This window comes from Epinephelus moara, chromosome 22, assembly GCF_006386435.1.
Source record: "Epinephelus moara isolate mb chromosome 22, YSFRI_EMoa_1.0, whole genome shotgun sequence".
NCBI classification, from domain to species: domain Eukaryota; kingdom Metazoa; phylum Chordata; class Actinopteri; order Perciformes; family Serranidae; genus Epinephelus; species Epinephelus moara.
Genome location: NC_065527.1, coordinates 15,628,758 through 15,649,179, shown reverse-complemented (window position 1 = coordinate 15,649,179; position 20,422 = coordinate 15,628,758). Strand labels below are relative to the sequence as shown.

Sequence of the window (20,422 nt, the reverse complement as noted above, 5' to 3'; positions counted from 1 at the left end):
TCTTTGAGGTCTTTTTGTGTCTCTTTGTCGTAATTTTGTGTCTCTTCGTCATTGTTTTGCCTCTTTTGTATAGTTATTTTGTGTCTCTTTGCAGTTCCTTGTCATCTCTTTGAGGTCTTTTTTATGTCTCTTCGCAGTTACTTGTCATCTCTTCCAGGTCTTTTTGTGTCTCTTTGCAGTTCCTTTTCGTCTCTTTGTGGTCTTTTTGTGTCTCTTTGTTGTAATTTTGTCTCTTCATCGTTCTCTTCATTTGTTTTGCCCCTTTTGTATAGTTATTTTGTATCTCTTTGCCTTCCTTGTCCTCTCTTTGAGGTCTTTTTATGTTTTTTTGCAGTTTCTTTGCAATTTCTTTTCGTCTCTTTGAGGTCTTTTTGTGTCTCTTTGTCGTAATTTTGTGTCTCTTCATCATTGTTTTGCCTCTTTTGTATAGTTATTTTGTGTCTCTTTGCAGTTCCTTGTCATCTCTTTGAGGTCTTTTTGTATCTCTTTGCAGTTCCTTGTCCTCTCTTAGGGGTCTTTTTGTGTCTTTGTAGTAATATTGGGTCTCTTCATCATTGTTTTGCCCCTTTTTATAGTTATTTTTGCATCTTTTTGTATTTGCTTTGCATCTCTCCTTTGTCATCATCTTTTTCTGGTTGGTATGTGGTAGAGTGACATTTTGTAGGTGAAGACCAGGGGGGCCCTGACACTTTGGGCCCCTGGGCCTGTGCTCTCAGTGATCCATCCATGTATGCACACATATATTGTACAGTTAAACTGTCAGTAATGCAGCAGCAAAAGCTTTTATCTTATTTTCAGCTTGCTGGTTTAAGAATGCCTCATACAGCAAAAGAGAAATGCTGCAGGAGGTGAATTACTTGTGCCTTTTAACTGTGAGGAGCTTTGAATAACAACGTTAAACATGAGTGAATTTGCAAAAGACTGGCCTACACTGAAAATCTGCCAAGCATCCTGGTCCTCATTCTACGCAGACAGGGATAACAGCATGCACAATCATTTGGCACCACCTACTGGTTGGAAAGCAAATAACACTGACTAGTAATGGCATGTTATAGTCTATATACTGACCACAGGGTCAAGGTGAGGAGAGGAATATTAACTGATGATGGTGGAAACAGCTGAGACTAAACAGTGTGAAACTGCACTGATGTTTTTGCAAACCTGTATATTTTGGTATACAGGTGAATGTTTTGATCTTTTCTGGGAATCTATGTCCTCATCATCTGATGGAGGTGAGAGGTGGGGGCAGTAGGGTTCTTACAACTTGATGATTGAGGTGGGATCGAGAGAGAAAGCAGGAAAAATAGGAACTTTATTCACAAGGTCAGAGTGAGGCCTCGCCTGCATAATGAGCCAGAGAAAGGAGGACACCAAAAGAAAAGAAGAAGAACATAAAAGCACTCTGCATTTGTGATGATTTATTCAGAGGACTCATTGTTTTAGTTTGGCCGCAGACAAACTGAATCACACTGTACAGATTTGTATTTATGCTATAAATAGTACCTGCTCTAATTGTTGCCTACTGTATCCTCTTGATGCTGCCGCAGCTGTCCCTGTGTGACCTGCTGCAACTACTTCTCCAAATTCACACGAGTCTTCTTCCTCCAGCACTGAATTTTCCCTATTATCTCTATATCACACATGGAATCTGTAAAACTGGTTGTACTGGACTCCATTTTAAATTGTACAGGTCCTCACATAACAGGAAACTGGTTGATCCTGTCCCGCCTCATGCCACTCATATCCACTGATGCCTTAAATTGCTTAATGACAGCTTTGGGTGAAAAACTCTTGAAGAAAGCACACATTCAAGCATAGTCCTCAACGCACACAGCTGACATGAGGTCGACAAACAGGAACAACTGATTTCCTCGTGTCAGAGAAAAGTTAGTGGAGATGGAGTGGTTCAATTAAAAGCTCTCCATCACATAATCAATTCTTCAAATTGCTTCTTCTTTTTTTGACAACCAATTTATTTATCAGAGATAAAGGCAATACAAGTAATATTTTGATGATCAGTGGCATTCCTGTCCTAAAGTCTTGAGTGGCTAAACTTATTTTATTTATTTTCTTATTTATTTTTGCATGTCAGACATGTACCTATCCATAATGGAGTTACAATAGAGATGACAGGATCATACCTTCACCCAAAGGTGCACATGCGCTGCAGTTCACCATTGTTTGATTTTCCCATTAATATATTTGCACCAAATACAGTATCTGTTGCATGGAAAATGTTATCCATCATCCGGTCCTAAATGAAAACGCCCTCATGCATTAACATTAATATTGTGTCTCTGTCAGACACCGTCAGGCCCAGTCTACCGTGATATATTACAACACTCCGGCTGACTTGTTGCCTTCCAGTGTCTCTTTGTGGTTTTCACAATATGAGTACTCGATCAAAAAAAGTATGCTACTCGAATTACCTTCTCGCCTTGAACGGTCGCCTTAATTATTTAGCATTTTAATTTGCTTTTACATACATTTTGTGTCAGATTTCATCTTTGGTGTCAAGAGTTTTCATATCAGTTTCATATGAGTGACAACTGGCTGCGTATGAAATGAGACCACCGCCGTGGTGAATGATTTCTAAACTTGGGTGCTGAGTTCTCCCAGGGTCAGTGAAGAGGGCTCGGAGATAAAGAGCTTTAGGGTCGTGTTATTATTATCATCAGCTCAGCGATAAGTTTAAAGGGTGGGACAGTAATGGTGAATATGAGTCACATGGCCCACCTAGGCTGTTACTGCATGTTAGGAACAAGGAAGAGGTCAATACATCAACTCTCTGTATCTCATATTTAGGAAACACTCACTAGGAGTCAACTCAAAGCGTCTATTCGTGATTAAGTATCTCAGGTCATAGTATTTCCCTTCATAAAGATTTACCTGCCGCTATGATGGCGCTTTATTACAACTATGTCAAATTGCAGATGCTCATACATTACACTTCCGGTTTAACTATTCCGCCTTCAAATTAAAAGTGTGTTGCTGAGCTATGTGTGGTACTAACAGCTTATATCTTTTCCTTAAATATTGCAACCTATAATAAATTACATGAGCAGGGACTGGGCACTCGGTAAGCAGCGTTTGTTTTATCTCACAGTGAGGGATATAAAAGCAAGAGGGTCAAAGTTGAGTGTATAATGTTATGAGAAAGTAGTATGTCCTGATTGTGTGCATACTGCATGCAACTGTGTGTACTTTTTGGGCAGCTGCAGTTCATAATGAAAGTAAAAAGAAGAAGTATGCGATCTGGAACAAACACCATTACTTTGACCAAGAGATCCCTTTCTGGTAGAAAGCCACTGGGGAAATATCTCCTCGCTGCGTCCACAGCTTGCAGAACAGTCATGGTGTCTCCTGCAGCAACAAGTGCTATGTCTAACATTAGTAAACACAGCAATAAGTAAAGTTATTGCACAAATTAAGTCAATAACAACACCCTCTCTAGCAAGGACCACGCCGCCACAATATGTCTTTTAACTGTAATACAGGAGGTGTTAGCTGTTGAGGACTGGTGAATGGATGTAAGTGGGGGTGAAGGTGGAAGAGGGCTGTCTTCTGTTGGGTTGGTCTGGGAGGATGAACTGGAGATTGGGCAGGGGGAGACTCAAGGCGTTTCTTAATCTGCGTTCTTGCCTGTACTTGTGTTCGTGCAGACTTGCGTACTGTTCCAATTCAAAGTTCGCATCTAGCCAAGTACAGTCCAAATGCCTGGAAGTGAACTTGCTCTGCGCGTTCCATCGGGGATGCATCGGGAGATGACTTGTGTGGACTTTTGACAGCCAGGTATCCCAGAATGCATTTCTCACAGACCAGCAGCAATGGCAGCCATCCTTCGGAGTTTACTCCTGAGTCAAACTGAGCACCCGAGCTGATTACAGGCCCCCCAGATGGTACCTAGAATGAGACGAGAGAGGTAGGCACCAGACTGAATAAGGGGAGATGAGGGATGAAGGGAAGAGGGGATGAAGAAATGTCGGTAGGGTTGAGGTAGGGAGGATGATGGATGAAGGGAAGGGAAAGGGAGGGTTGGCAGGTATAAGAAGGCTTGGCAGGTGGCCCTGCTCCCGAATCTAAGTTAATACATTAACTTCATTAAACAAGAACAAGAGTATGCACTTGCTGAGTTTCTCAGAGGAAAAGACGCTTTCACCATCTGTCTGACTGGATTTGGTGAAAGCTTGATTTATCAACCTTATGGCCTAAAAACAAGGGGTGGCCAAACTTCCCCACAGACTCCAGTCACCCTGCTCTCCCCTATAATTCAGGCACGCTGCGGAATTTTACTTTGACATTCCCAAACCGGAAGTAGCATCGCTAGCTCGGCTCACTTAACTGTCGGCTCAACTTCAACTGAAGTTCAAGTATCCGAGACGCAAACTTCTTATCGACGGCGGCAGATAACGGGTTTAGCGAGTAGTTGGAGTACATTATAACGGAGGAGGAGTTGAAATTTGTTTTCCTTATTGAAATATTTAATGTTTTCGCTGAAAACTAAACGGAAAAGTGGACGGAGTTTTTAACTTGACCTAGATTTGTTTTGTTGCCAGTGGGAGCCTACAGGTTAGGGGGGTTTAGCTAGCTAATCCCAGATAACTAGCTTAATCCGAGTTAGTTAATCCGTTGACACTTCTCCTCAGCACACCGTCGAGAGGAGAGGAGGAGGAGGAGGAGGAGGAGGAGGAGTGTCCTGTTCCAACGTCCGTCAAGATAAAGACTTCAAGGTTCCGCTTCACAAGTAACGTTACTTTACACAGCTGAAAAGTTTGGTAGTTTGGCGTCTCTCACACCGAATGAAAACTTATTTTACCGTACTTGTATATTTATTTCGTTTGTAAGAATGCGGACTAGACTTGAAGTCGTCAAACGGAAACGTGACGAGGCTGGTGAGAGGGTCACTGCAGCAGTAGGTGCCAGCGGAGAGCAGCTCCTCAGGGCATGAAACTTCAGCACAAGTTTGCACACAGGCAGGAAGCGACACGATGGCACTATGCGGAAGAAGGAGTCGACCCAAGCTACTTTTTTTCCTCTTTGGTGCCACTTTAGTGGGATATGTAATATTTTTTAGGAACAGCCCCGGGGACGTGAGCGCGACAAATCGACGAGAGGCCCCCGGAGAGCGCGAGGTGGATAATGAAGAGCTGAAGAGACCCGTCTATGAGAAGCCCCCCTTGGATTTAAATGCCCTGGGTGAAATGGGGAGAGCCGTCAAACTCAATCTGAACGAGGAGGAGAAGAAGAAGGAGGAGGAAAGCATCAAAAAACATCAGATTAACATTTATGTCAGTGAGAAACTGTCGCTGCACCGCAGCCTGCCAGAGAGATGGAACCCACTGTAAGTTACCAGCTGATTGGTGTCAACCATTTTACCAAAGACACACTACTATCACACTTACATATAGGCTAAGTGGATTTTTTTTTTTTGGAAAAGCAAAGCTCACTAATTGCAATTGCAGTGAGTCATTTGCAGTGGCTGCTTGCCATATCTAAATGTGTGTTCACTTCTGTTTGGTTAATGGTAGCTGAGTATTAACAGAGGTAACCAGGCGTAAGCTCTCTCCAGGATGTCAGCGTGCAGTCTTAACCCAGTTACCCAGCTTCACCTCCTCCCTCTCAACCTGTCTCCTAACATTCACATTCCTTGCATTGCAGCTGCAGAGAGCTTAAGTATGACTACAGGTCCCTGCCCACAACCTCTGTGGTCATCGCCTTCTACAACGAGGCCTGGTCCACCCTGCTGCGGACGGTCCACAGCGTGCTGGAGACGTCACCCGACATCCTGCTGAAGGAGGTGGTGCTGGTGGACGACTACAGTGACAGAGGTGCAAGCACGGGTTGATGAAGGGGAGCTGAGACAGACAGACTGAAGGACAGGCAGAGGAGCTGTGAGCTGTGATTGACAGTCAGAGAGGTTGTCAGAGGGACACACAAGGTGGCGCACAGACAGGTGACAATCAGCGGTTTGCCACATAGATGGATGGGTGGAGGACAGACTGACATGTTGGCAATTAGGAAAGTCAAACAGAGATACAGGAAGTTGGTGACAGGTGGGTAGCGTAAGATGCAGATACAGGGAAAGCTTATACGCATCCAGATAGACTCAGATGTCAATGTCGCACATCTGGACACATTTTCACCCTCCATATGAAACCACTAAAACATCTTGCAAAACGCTAATTAATAACATGACATATGAATTGCATGGATTGTAATTTGGAAGTGTGATAAATTGTTTCAAGCACAGCGCCATTCATCAAACTCAAGTTGCAAGGACAGTCGTAAAATCAAGCAGGAGCGTGTTCTAATTTGTAGTCATTTGTTGTTTTGTCTTCTGTACTCAGACTGTGTGAAGAGCGGAGACACTTTGAGGGAGTGGTTCTAAAACGTTTTGGCTCATGACCATATGAATGAAGCAATGCCTGCCTCTCCCTCTGCCCGAGCATTGGCTGCATGTGCAGAGTGGTGAACACATCAACCAAAGAATAATGTTCTTACTTCAGATTGCCTCATTTTAGGTGTGGACTAGAGATTTAGGTACAGACATGTTTGTATTCAATCTCATAAATCAACAAACCCATCAAAACAGCATTTAGGGAGTGCTGACTGTCTGAGATAAGTTCCCAAAGCCCATTTTATTATTCAAACCCATCCAAGTACTGTTGTGCTATTCTAGTGGCGAGACACCTGATGGTTGATCTGTTTTGTTTAATTTCCTGAAGACCATCTGAAGGAGCCACTGGAAGTGTACATCTCAGGTTTGAGGAAGGTGCGTCTGATCCGGGCCACCAAGAGGGAGGGGCTGGTGCGTGCCCGGCTGCTGGGGGCGTCCATTACCACCGGTGATGTGCTGACCTTCCTGGACTGCCACTGCGAGTGTCATGAAGGCTGGTTAGAGCCCCTGCTCCACAGGTTAGCAGGAAAAATTGACTCTGTCACTGAGTATTTTGTTAAAGTGTGGCTTCGTGGTTTGAAAGACTGTCTTTTAGCACGACTGAAGTGTCACAGAGTGAAGCGCTGAATCTCCACCAGCCGGCTAAAGGAGTGCTGTTATCTATCTGACTCAGACTCAGTGTGCTCAGTAACTGGGCTCTCTTTAGAGCGAGGGCAGCACATAAAAGATGAACAATTTTCTTGCTTTGTAGCACCGCTTCTCCCTCAACAGTTTCTCTCTCCTTTCGTTCCCAGGATCAAAGAGGAGCCCTCAGCCGTGGTGTGTCCTGTCATTGATGTGATCGACTGGAACACCTTTCAGTATTTAGGGAACTCTGGTGAACCCCAGATTGGGGGGTTTGACTGGCGGTTAGTCTTTACCTGGCACACAGTCCCAGACTATGAACAGAAACGCCGTCGCTCGCCCATTGATGTCATCAGGTGTGTCTTTGGGACCTGCTGAGAAAACAATTCTGTGAACACTTGTGAGATAACTTCACAGAATAGTCTCTACATGAATACTTCGAAAGCTGATTTATCACCTGTCTCTTCCAGATAAACTATAATTTATAAGATGCAGGAAAATTGTTTTCAAGTTGTCCAATCATTTTCTCCTCAGGTCTCCCACTATGGCAGGTGGTCTGTTTGCTGTGAGCAAGAACTACTTCCATTACCTGGGGACATACGACACAGGGATGGAGGTTTGGGGAGGAGAGAATCTGGAATTCTCCTTTAGGGTGAGCATTTATGTGTGTACATATTGAATGTGCAAGGCCCTAGCTTAATGCTAAATAGGCACAATTCACTTAATGTCTCCGCATAGACATGAAATATGCACATTTTAGCACCACCGCACACAGCACTGAAAAGTCGTCCAGATCTGGTTTATATTACCAAGAGCTGCATCATGTGACGACTCCTCATTCCCTTTGAAAACCATCCTGAAAGAATTATAACTAAATAACCAGTGAAAACAAGCCAAAGATTATAATACTTTAATTGCAGTGAAGAATTTGAACATCCCTCTTCTTCATTAACCGCAATTTCCCAAAGGGAGGGATCCAAAAATATTTCCCTTCAACAACAAAACAGCTTTTCTGTTTCCAAGTTCCTCCACAACAAGGCTGTGCTTTGTGTTGAGTGATTGAATCATGGCTGAGAGGCTAAACCAAATCCTCGTGGTGGTGGTGGCGGCGGCGTTGTTGATGTCTCCTAGATTTGGCAGTGTGGGGGCAGCCTGGAGATCCACCCATGCTCCCATGTGGGTCATGTGTTCCCTAAAAAGGCCCCGTACTCGCGGAGCAAAGCTCTGGCAAACAGCGTGAGAGCTGCTGAGGTCTGGATGGATGAATACAAGGAGATCTACTACCATCGAAACCCCCACGCAAGACTGGTGAGTCTGCACAGATGGTGTGCGTGTGCATGTGTGTACAGTTTGTGCGAGTGGTATCAAACACAACTGTTTTTTAAGCATTGCATTGCAGCGTATTTATGACTGAATGTTTCCTTTATGGAGTATTGTGAAGATTTTTTTTTACACAGCTGCACTCATCATAAAACTGTCAGACTGATCAATCACTTGATTTCTTACACACTCTCTCTGAGTGCCAAACATGCACAAAATTACATGTTAACACAAACTACACACACACTGCCCTCCCGCTGTGGTGTAAAAGCTCCCCTGATTAAGTGACGCTTGGGATACATGAGCGGCAGACACCCAAGGTGACAGGGGTGTCAGGGCGTTCCGGTGTGTGATTACCACCTTTCCGTGTCACTCGGTGCCAGCGGGTGTCACCCACCTGTCCTTGACAGGGTGAGAGCAGTGCAAACCCATGGGGTGCCCTGCTTTGGTGTGTGTGTGTGGGAGGAGCCAGGCCAGTGTGTGACAGTGTAGTTAAGAGGAGAAGCTCTCTAAACACAGATCAGGTGGCGCTCATCTCCCTGAGAGGAGGTAGCCTTGCCAACCTTGCGGTGGTTTGGCAAACTCAATATGCCAAAGCCTCCAAACTAACTCTTGTGCTCCCATTCTGATAGGTACACACACCCTCATACATACACAGTCTTGTGATATCTTATATTAAATGAGGTTTCATTCAAATGATATTGTAAGATTTTCAGTGGCTGGCAGTCTTATCTTACCTGTCATTTGTTGTTATGTTTGCTGTTGTTTTCTAGCATTTCTAGCAGTTTAATGAGTTTCAATTCCCAGATGCAGATTTTGGCAAACTTTATAAACAGAGTTTTAATCCCTGTTGTAAATTTAAACAGCACATTTCTCAAGATATTCGTTGCTTATTCCTGTTTAATCCCTTAGAGCTAGAAGTCGACACGCACACAAAGTTCTCCTTTTGTCCCTTCAGGACGGCACTCAGGTAGTATTAATTGTGTTTATTTGCATATTTTTATTTAACCTTCAGTCCTGATTTGGTTACAAGCCCACAATCTAGGAAACCTGAGTCAGTCTAATATGTATTGACGGTTAATTTTAATATTCTAGTCAGTCAGGTTCAGGTAGTGCATCCTCCCCAGAGCAAAAAAAGCAGTACATTGGGGTTGCAGGATAACAGGTCACTGAAACTGTCAAGTTAATGAGTCACCTGTGAGTCCATGTGAGTTATGTTTACAACTCTTAGTCAATAAGTAATACAGCAAGTAGATTGAAAATGCAACAGCGTATGATTTTCAGGTATGACTCAGACAAAAGAGCGAATCTGTAAGCATGTGTCTTGTTTTCTAAATGTCTTTTTATTCTCCCTTAATTGGCACCTCATCGGCCTCTTGTGTGCATCACATTGGCCTCTAGTTGCTCTTTAAGTGTCCTTAGTAACCCCTTATTGATCTTTGTACTGGATTGTCATCAAACTGCTAGTCACTCTCACATTTGCTCATTGTTGTTTCAGTAGCTCGACTACTAGTCCTCGCATACTGTAGTGGCCCTCAGTGTCTTTGATGGTCTATACCGGTCGTACCAGTTGACGACAGAATCCGTCTCTTGAGCAGATAAATTGACGACAGGCCAATTAAAGCTGTGTTTGGGCAAACCGACAACATCCATCATCCTGTAGTGCTGCTGAACTCTTCCTCCAGCAGGGAAGGTGTGACGAGCATATGCTCATTCACAAATCAAAGTGGAGACTGTATTCTTCTCTGCACTCTAAATCACTAATCATGTTCACTGTGGTGTGTATGCATAACTGCGTCGGCATAAACAGGGCTCGGAATACTTTTTTTGCTGTGTACAGACACTGATGCATGAAACATTTAAAATGACATGCACCAAAACTTTTGTTACCTGAACCAGTTGGTGTATTTTTCGTTCTTTCTTGGCACTTCCACCACAGCTGTGGTAGGGTCAGATCACAATTTCAGCAAACAAATTGACACTTCTCAAAGTCCAAGCGGCACCTGGCTTGACCAAAGTTTTACAGTGCTCTGTCTTGTCTGTGTGCCATGTCAGTTTTGTGTTTTTGCACTGCAACATTATCAGGTATAAATTTGTTTTTCACTGGGTGATAAAATGGACGTGTGGCATGAGACATGTGCAAAGTGTCAACTACGTGAGTTTCACAGTCAGTGCGGGAGACTTGGCAGCCCTGAGTTGCATGGACTGTTGCATGTGAAGTTGGGAGTTGGTACAAATTTTAGGTGCACTATCATACATGTGCATGTGGCATTTTAAGCCCTGATAAAGGTGATAAGGTAAGCAAACACATATTATTTGCATTTACTAAGAAGCACACACACAGTCAACCATTGTGCTGTTGTTTGATTAAGGTGGAGGAATTGTTTTTATGCCTCCAAGTGGCGATGGCCGTGACTGCAGACGTTATCGCTGTTTGTCTGTCTGTCCCATGCTTGTTGACGCAATATTTTATGAAGGCCTCAAGGGAATTTCTTCAAATTTGACACAAATGTCCACTCGGACTGAAGAATAAACTGATTAGAATTTTGTGGACAAAGGTCAGTAACTGACAAAATATGTGTTTGGATGTGAGGCATCCATGTTTTCACAGACATGGATGTAAACTGTGAGAGGAACTTGACTGGTGCACGGAGGCATCCAACCGCGGCGTGGCAATTCTAGTTTGTCTTCGTGTGAAGAAGCATGTTATCATTAGGAATGAGACTGTGTAGAGGAACAACTATGGTGCTATTGTTTTGCATTTCAGCAGAAATATATGCTATAAATACATCCTCTGACACTGCAGCTGTCTGACACCGACTGCATCAGGTGTACACACATAAGGGTGTAAAGATGGAACTAAAATAAAACGGCGGAACGTCATCTGCTGTCTTTGTTTCCAGGAAGCCTTTGGAGACGTGACGGAGCGGAAGAATCTCAGGGAGAAGCTGGGCTGTAAGAACTTCAGGTGGTATCTGGATAACGTTTACCCCGATATTCATGTCCCAGAGGATCGGCCAGGCATGTTTGGAATGGTGAGAACACTTCAGAGTCGCTAATTGTCTGGTTTAAATTGGAGTATGAATTTACCGCTTCTCACTAGTTTGATTGAATTTAATCAAGCTGAGCAATGCATCCAAGAGACTTAACAAAAAAAGCCCTTCACAAATGCATGCTCTACTTTATGGCTGAGGTTGTGCGGACTGAGTAGCGCATGTCTTAATAATGTTACCGCAAGCAAAATACCTCCACTGTATAATCCATGCTCTGCTTTATAACTGCGGCAATTATGTCAAAGCAAGCAACTAATTTGGCGCTTTGGAGATCAATACATTTGCTCAGTGTATTTCACCAGTGTTTGTAACCGTGACCTGGTACTTTTTTATTTTTCACCACAATTCTCGCCTCCCTCCACTGGTTGCCAGTTTACCTTGAGAATTGATTTGAAGATTCTTTTAATAACTTTTAAAGCTCAGCATGGTTTAGCACCGAGTTATATAGCTGAGCTTCTCACTACCTATGCTCGAAGTTATGACCTGAGATCCTCAAGCCTGACCTCGCTGGTCGACCCTAGATCAAGGCTGGTAACTAGAGGTGCTCGGCTTTCGCTAACAAGGCCCCGAGAGTCTGCAGTTCTCTGCCTGAGGAGATCAGGCTGGCAAGCACATTATCTATTTTTAAATCATTGCTTAAAACATATTTTTATAGGAAAGCTTTCCCTTTTAATGCCTGATTTGTACATTGTACTACATATTTAGTAGCCTAAAGGTAAAGTAATTGTAGACATATGATATTTTTCCTCTTAAGTAGAAGTACAAGTCCACAGTAAGTAACTATATACCGTTGAGTTGCATGTTTTTACAATTTTGACATTATTTCGGGGCACAGTGAGTCAGAATAGCAACATAATATAATATTTTTCATGTCTACTTATCATAGTAAGTCTATAGCTGTTTGGGACACAGGTGTGTTGCTCAGGACCAAAAGAAGCACAGCGTTGAGTATGAAGTTGTCTCTTGTGAAGTGGTTCTTGAGAAAGATGCATGCAGCAATACCACAGGCCAGACCATGCACTGTACTAGTTTTATTAATATGTAAAAAAAAAAAAAAAAAAGATCTATTGACGTTCCTGCTTTTTGCTTATTACAGCTGAAGAACCGGGGGAAGACCAACTACTGTTTTGATTACAATCCTGTAGATGAACACACAGTGGTGGGCCAAAGGGTTATCGTGTACCCGTGTCACGGCATGGGTCAGAACCAGGTAATCAGTCTTTCACGCCATCAGCCATTAAATGTTTCATGATGTATTGTCTGGTGAAAAGTCACTACAGTGTTTTGTAATGTGTATGAAAATGTCTTTATGTTTCACATCTAGTTGCTTATGTTTTCCCACTTAACTGCATGACAATTTATGGATAAAAACACAGCATACTGTATGTTTTCCATTTCCCTAAGACAGCAGTAATCATATTCATCAATAGCAAAAGTAATACAGTCGTCTCACTCCATCGTAGACCACAAAGGTTTGTAGTTTTTATTTTACAAATCAGGGAATAGTGGACTAGATAGCCTATCCCAGGTTGAAAAATGATATGTTGGCCTCGCTGATACAAAGGAAAGTACTTTTTCTAACACATTTATCCTCTGTGGCTGACAGTAGTCCAGGAAGTATTCTCTGAAATTTACCATTGTTATTCCAGCAGCCCTCTGTGGACACACACTCATGTCTTCTCTGTAGGAAGTGGGCTCAGCCGTGCTTGTGCTGTCTGCCTTATTGGAGTGCTCTGCAGGTTGCAGAATCACTTCACACTTTGATTCGCAGTCTGCACACACAAACGTGCACACACACACACAAGCGATCTCTTGGTACAGTGTGTCCATTTGCCTTCTTCCTGCATGTCTTCTCTCCAGAGTCACACATAGACACTGAAATATTGCAAAAGCTGGGGTGACCTCTAGCTCACCTGGTAGAGTGTGCGCCCTGTATATCCTTCGCAGTGGCCAGGGTTTGAGTCCCACACTGCCACACCCACACACAGAATGTTTCCATTCAGCTTTTATTTGCCATGACACAATTTTCATGATTGCTTTGGTCCTCCCGCAGTTCTTTGAGTACTCAGAGGATGGTGAGATCCGTTACAACACAAGGGAACCTGCTGGATGTGTCGTGGGTGACAACATCAGCACCTACCTGACTCTTCAGCTGTGTAGAAAACGAGGGCAGCCTATACCTGCAGATCAAAAATTTCTCTTTAGAAAGGTAAGGAGTATATTTCTGTTTTAGACGTCTGTGTCTATTAAATTTTGATTCAAAGATATACTATGTGGGATTGTCAGTTACCGTTTGTAAACCTGCTCGCCAGCAAAAATGAAAGCAACCCCAGATTTTCTCTAGTTTTGCGCTTCATCTCACTGTATTTGCATTATTTTGCATACCTGCTGCTCACGGTCTGGTACCTGGTCGCTATGTTTTTATAAAGCCCCAACCTCACCTGTGCACTGTGGAGATACACACCCATAAACATCCCAAACAGAGAATTGAACAAAATACAGATAAGACACAGCCACACCCTTCTAGTGGGTCATAAGTACTTCCTTATCAGTCTGTACATTGTTTTTGTTGGGGAAAATCCTGCGTTGTATATCTTTAATGTCTGCCACTTGAGGCTTACTTCAGAATAGAGTCAATCCCCATAGACCCCTATGTTTAAATGCCCAACTTTACAGCAATAATGAATGTGTTTACAGCGTGGTACAAAAAACAATTTTGGTCTTTTTAACTAATTTCAACATTCATGACAACTGTACAGGGGGTGAGTTTTTATGTAACTTACCCATTAACATTTTATTAAGGTCCAAGGTTGCGCGTATTTAAGGGCGGGCTTCTTGAGCGACAGGCTGTCCTTCTCTTGTCCAAATTTGGTCACTTGCTCCAAAAAAACAAAATGGCGATGTCCGAAATGCCAAACTCCAGGCTTCAAAATGGCAGTCCACCAACCAATGGGTGATGTCACGGTAGGTATGTCCATTAGTCATACAGTCTATGGGTGGTGGTGAAAGTGCAGGATGGAGTGATTTTTAGAGTCGCTGTCTGGGAGGAGAAGAGAATTGTAACATGATAGCTAAGTTGGAGACCCCTAAATAGTTTCCCTTTGATTTTTGTCTGACTTCTTGTTCATCATTCACATTGTTTATTACTTTCCTTCTTGAACCATCACTAATGCCTCACAATATGCTGCGAACCAAATTCTCAAACACTTAACATTAGCAGACACCCATCCTATCACCTACAAACTCTCATCTTTCTGCTCTCTTTTGCTGTTACACACTCAGACTCTACTAAAGGATGCAGATGTGCCTGTTCTCGCTTTCTTCTGCCTATTGTTTTCCTTGGAAATCTGATGATTAAAAAGGGCTTTGTATGTCATTGTCTTAAAATTTAGAAAACATTGTACCGCGAGCAGAATAATTTCATTGTAAATTGATATTAAAATAATCTAGATCTTTCAAATGTTATTACTCGATTGAAGCTGAGAAAACTGAATTAGAAAGTCCCCAAAATCTAATTCATGCCGCAGTCAAAGTCATGTCATGAGCGATAGTGTGGCTGATGCTAAACTGTAAATCAAAGAGCACCAGTAAGCTAGATATACTCTTCACCACACAATGCTGCAGGTTGTTTAGCATGTGTCTAGTGTAGCCACACCACACTAATGTCAGCAGCTAAACCACACCATCTAAATGTAAATGAATCTCAGACAGACAGAATGGATGGGCGGACAGAATATCTGTGTTCCAATACTGAGCTTTGTTGCTCTTAAAATGGTGATAGCTACATTTTGTAACTACTTGTTGGCCATTTGAGAGATTAACCAGCACATGAGTATTGTGTTTTGGTCTTTTAACATTAAGTTGTTCTCCACTTGTTTTTTTGTTTTGGTCTTTTAACATTAAGTTGTTCTCCACTTGTTTTTTTTGTTTTTTTTTTCTTGTTTTTTTTACAGGATGGGAGCCTGTACCACGTGGCGAGCCAGAAGTGTGTCCAGGCGTTAGACAAGACAGACAACGGGACACCAGCGCCCTCGCTCCAGCCCTGCTCTGACAGCTCCCACCAAAAGTGGTTCTTTGAAGAGAGGATGTAATGGTATCAACCTCGAATATACGTGCAAATACATTTCTTATTCAGGGCCGATATCCTGAGGAGGGATATGGGTGGATTGAATCGCTAAGTGTTTTTTGATATGTTTGCCTTACCCTGAAAGGAACCCAAAGGAGGAAGCTTCTGTGCTCCCCTCCAGGCTCCAACCTTTGCACATTCCTGTGCCAGCTGGATTTAATGGACCAAGAGGAAGTTATACTTAAAAGTACTTCCTTTCTGAAGTACTTTGTGAATATATATGAGAATAATTTTTATTTGGATGCTGTTGCTGGGAGACAGGAGTCTACTGGAATATGTATTGTTTTGTAATCAAGGAGATTTAATGAGAACTTACGGAAGTGTAATGCATTCAGCTGAGAAAAAAATAGTCCTGTTTTTCTGAATGAACAAGATTGTTATCTCAGGATTCTGGGAAATGTGTTCATGCACAAAAGATTGTCGGCATTCTGACAGAATAATCTCATTAATTCAGAAAAGAGGGGCTGCATCACGCTTCCACAGAACCTGCACAGTTGTACATGCTGACATTTCTCTTGTTTTTCATTTACCTACTCCACTACTGGTGCAATCTTTGAGATTACTTTAGCTCACTTGCTTTACTTTTCGCATGCATGGACAAACACTGAAATGTGTGTGCATTTGTCTGAGTGGAAGTAACTACTTCATACCTCCGTCATCAAACTCAGAGCCTCACAGTGATTCTCAGAGCCACATCACGAGGCAGTCTAAAATGTCCACACCTTCTCCTGTAGAGGGGGCCAGCGCTCCTCTCTGCAGGTTGCTTTCCTCCACTGTGTTCTCTATTTGTCGAGAGAAAGTGGGACAAATCTTGAGGTATTTTGTTAAGACCCCTTTTCAGGACGTTTTGAGTGCTTTCTACTCTTACATACCAGTGGCTTAGAGAAAGCCTTAGATCACAGGCATTATGCAAGTACCTAGTGCCTCTTCAACTTAATCACCTAACTACTGATAACAGGAGCAACTCCAGTCTTATTCCGCTCTGCTTTGACTGAAGTCGTTTTGCAATGCAAATTTAACATTATGGTAAAATGACACGGGTCAGGTCGCTGGTTTTGTAGTAGTTTTTGTAACTTTTTTTTTTTAATGTAGTGCACTTGCCTTTGCTGTGTGCTCTTTAAATGATATGCAGTTTCAGAAGACTAAATCATAGCCATATTTTCTGGATTTTCTTCATGTGATGTCAACTATGTTTAATTATGTATTTCTAAGACTAAATGACTGTGTTATTTCAGCTTGACTACAGACATATCTCAGTTTCGGTCACTAATAAGTGGGCATTTATTTGACTTAAAGGAATACTTACCCTACAAAATGACCATTTCTGTATCAAATCATTGATGTGGTTATACCTTAAATTCATGACGCTGAACATACTATTTTTTTAATTTATTTTTTTTGATTGATCGGGGACTATGTTTAACAACACCTATATCAAAATATCCATTTACAAACTCTCACATAACTCATGCAGTATAATCCAAGTCTCATTTATTCAGTTGTATGCTCAATACTTTCCAAACACATGCATTTTCGTGTGCAAACATTTCGATTTAAAACCGAAAGTGAAACTTATCTATGCTCCCTTCAAAGCCAGACTAAGGTTTTTTAGTAAAAATGTATGTGTTTGGAAGTTTGGATTACACTGCATGGGTTGTGTGAGAGTTTTTGTAAACCAAAGTTATGACATATTTTTGAATGGAGGCATGTGAGAAAGCTAACTTTTCTTCACAAATTCAAGGTAACACGGTGTGACTTATTGATTTCCAAATGGTCATTTTGTGGGTGAAGTATTCGTTAAATGCTGGTAAGTGCAAATTGCAAGAATAAGCTCCTCTTAACACGCTCCATCGAAAGTGCCTAAATGTAAAAAAACATATATTCCTTGAGGAAGATGCTGTAATGCTGAATGTATATTTTGTCACACAATGAGACAGAAAGAGAACGGTGGTTGAAGTTGTAACAAAGTGTCTGCACACTTAATATGTACGCTTCCCTGCTGAGAATACAGTACGCATAGGAATAGCTGGTACTCCCCTGAGTGCACGTGTATTTCTCTGGTGGGCTGTACTGATTTGTGCACGCTGCCTCTGTTCAGACAGCTATAGATCCCTCTGTTGTTGTGGTCACTTGTGCGGCAGTCCCTCAGGCTACACAGAGGGACCGAGGGAAACACAGCGGAGGAGTCGACAGTTGTTGGTGTCTCCAGAGTGCTGCGATGCCAGATGGCTTCCCGATTGATTTTCTGGTCCTCTCCCAATTCTTTATCACCACCTCTCCTTCGCGGTGTCAGAGGTGTGCAGCGGAGGACTTTCTCCTCCTCAGATGAGCACTTGTTACTTGTGTGTTTGAGGTTTGATTTATGAACTGGAGTCGTCAAGAGTACGGTTTTTGGCAGCAGAAGCAGATAATGGAGGAGACCGAATGAAGCAATTTGTGACCTCTTCCTCACGATTAACCTTCACAGACTGTTGGCCCGCTGGTCTCAAAGGAGCTTTGTTAGGGGGCGATCGTACTGAAATAGATTTCTTGCTATTGATTCAGAATGTAAACTCACTATAAGATGAATGGGAGATGAAAAAAGACCATTTTGCCAGTACCACAGCAGGGACTTGAGTTAAATCACAACCCCCTGATTTGCCAAATACAATAAATGCACAGTTCTGTGCAGGAACATCTGTGCGTACGAGCTCACATAGTACAACCCTAAAGGGACAGCGCAAGATGTGCTTTACTTACTGCTCTGAACATATTTATAATTTCACTGCTGTGTGAGGAGCATTGTGTCATGAGATGGCTGCACTGTGTGGGATGAAGGCACTAAAGAAGCTCCAGTACTGGGAGATGGACATCATTTTTGGGGTTAAAGTTCCCAGTAATCCGTAAAGGCTTTTGCTGGCACTATGAGTGCTATATGATTGTGCAGACAAAGCTTGCTGATAAGTGGAATGGACCAAATGACTGGAAGATTATAGTCTGCTCCAAAGAGGGAGGGGCAGCTGTCTATGAAAGATTGTATGAAGGTTTCAGGAGATAAAGCTTGATCTCGATTTTTAAGGATACAGTTCACCGCAAAATCAGAAAAACCTCTTGCGTGTAGTGCTGGTTATCAATCTAGATTTTATTGTGATATGAGTTATGAGTGGGGATGGAAATGTTTACCTTCTTTTAAATATGACAGAACTAGATGGGATGTGATGCTCAAAGCGCCAGATAATCCACAGACCTTGTGTGCAGTTTCATGTAGGAACTACTTTCTTTCTCCCAAGCTACACCTGCCAACCACATCACCACGCAGGAGGAAGCTGGCAAGAGGCTCATGCTTGAGACAACGCAAGATACAATGGTGTCCTTTTTGGCTGAGCTTTAATAATAGCTGACTCAGTGGTGCGAGGTGAGCCAGGCCCCAAGAAAGAGTGCTTTGAGGCCAATTTTTAGAGCGGCCAAACAGTGTCATCACATCTGTTTTGGGCATCTAAACCCCTCTCAAAATGAATTGTTTGGCTATTGAAATTTGATTGATTCCAGTTACATTCGTAAAGTCTAGAAGAGGCAACACAACTGAACCATTTTATCCCCATTCAAATTCATAGAGCATGAAACTGGCAGTAGCAGGCTCGGACGTCTGCGCAGTGATATGGGTGGTGGGTGTAGCTCGGTAGAACTGCTCGCAACAAGGGTCTGTGGATTATCTTGAATAACTGAGTCATGGTTTCTGGAAAGAGACATTGCTATTGAGTTTTTCAAGTGTATTTTATTGGCTGCTTTGAGCACCACAAGCTGAGTGCCATCTAGTTCCAAATATTCAAGAGAAGGCAGACATCTCTACAGACGATATTTCACTCAGCACTTCACCTCAAACCAATCTAGACTGATAACTAGCTCTACAGGCAAGAGGAAAAAAAATGTGTTTGATATTGGGGTGAACTGTCCCTTTAATAAACCACATGCCCCAGAAATGTTTGGGAACAGGTTGTTCCTTAGGAGTTCACAGTCGCTGGCAGTCCTGCGGACTCTCATGGAGTTTCCCTGCTATGATTTAAGACTAGGAAAAGCTGCTTCAGTGAGTTTCAGCCGCGAGAGATCAAACTCACCAGGAACAGGTGAAATTGCCCCCCTAATACAGCGCTCATGCTTTATGTATCGAACACTTAAGAAGTGACAGCTTTTCCATTTCTATTAGTTTGTGTCTTTAGCCTGTGAGTGCGGCATAAATATTCTATCCTGTTATTAAAAGGGTTATTTATCGTCCCCCACGGCCATCTGTTATGCCAGGCATGTCCTACATAGTAAAACCTTTTTTATGCTGCCATTATATTGTATGCTAATTTGATCCACGCAGCTGCAGTAAAATTGATATTCGCCAGTCGAGGATCATATCTCTCTGGCAGGTCATATAGGGCTTTTATATCAACCCAACCTGTGTCGTAAACATTAGCGATATTCCAGGGATCTGCTGGAGCACTTGAACCTGCAAAGTGGCTGATTGAACTCTCACTCAACCTGAACCTGGACCAAGCAGTGTTGTTTTACAGGCGCATGCACATTTTCTTCTGTTTATAATGGTAAACAATTCCCAGTGGAGACATTTCAGTTATTTAAGTGGTAAAAATGCACAAATAATAATGCTGGAATTTCACATTGTGTCGAGTGTATTCATGCTGTCAGTATCTCCAGTGGCCTTAAACTGTTTAGAGGAAAGTGAAGGATATGATTAACAATATTTTTGTATTTGCTGGACCATGTCTGATGTCTATGTGCCCGTTTAACTGATGTCAACTGTTAAATAAGTAAACACAAATGTAATGTTGGATTTGTGTCGCTGCTCATTTTGTTTTCAGCATTGAGTTTTATGTCCTTAACACCGTTGGCAGGCTTTATTTATGAAAAACAATCCTAAAA

The 20,422-nt window shown here is 42.5% G+C and overlaps 1 protein-coding gene across 1 annotated transcript; it reads left to right on the top strand.

The window, feature by feature from the left end:
* The first annotated feature begins 4,354 nt into the window (after positions 1-4,354).
* On the top strand, positions 4,355-20,331 carry galnt12 (UDP-N-acetyl-alpha-D-galactosamine:polypeptide N-acetylgalactosaminyltransferase 12). Its single transcript, XM_050033838.1, has 10 exons — positions 4,355-5,341; positions 5,659-5,828; positions 6,726-6,915; positions 7,192-7,377; positions 7,556-7,673; positions 8,153-8,329; positions 11,245-11,376; positions 12,491-12,604; positions 13,448-13,603; positions 15,348-20,331. Exons 1-10 carry the CDS (start codon positions 4,989-4,991, stop codon positions 15,483-15,485), a joined length of 1,734 nt encoding a protein of 577 aa, XP_049889795.1. The 5' UTR covers positions 4,355-4,988; the 3' UTR covers positions 15,486-20,331.
* Positions 20,332-20,422: the final 91 nt, after the last annotated feature.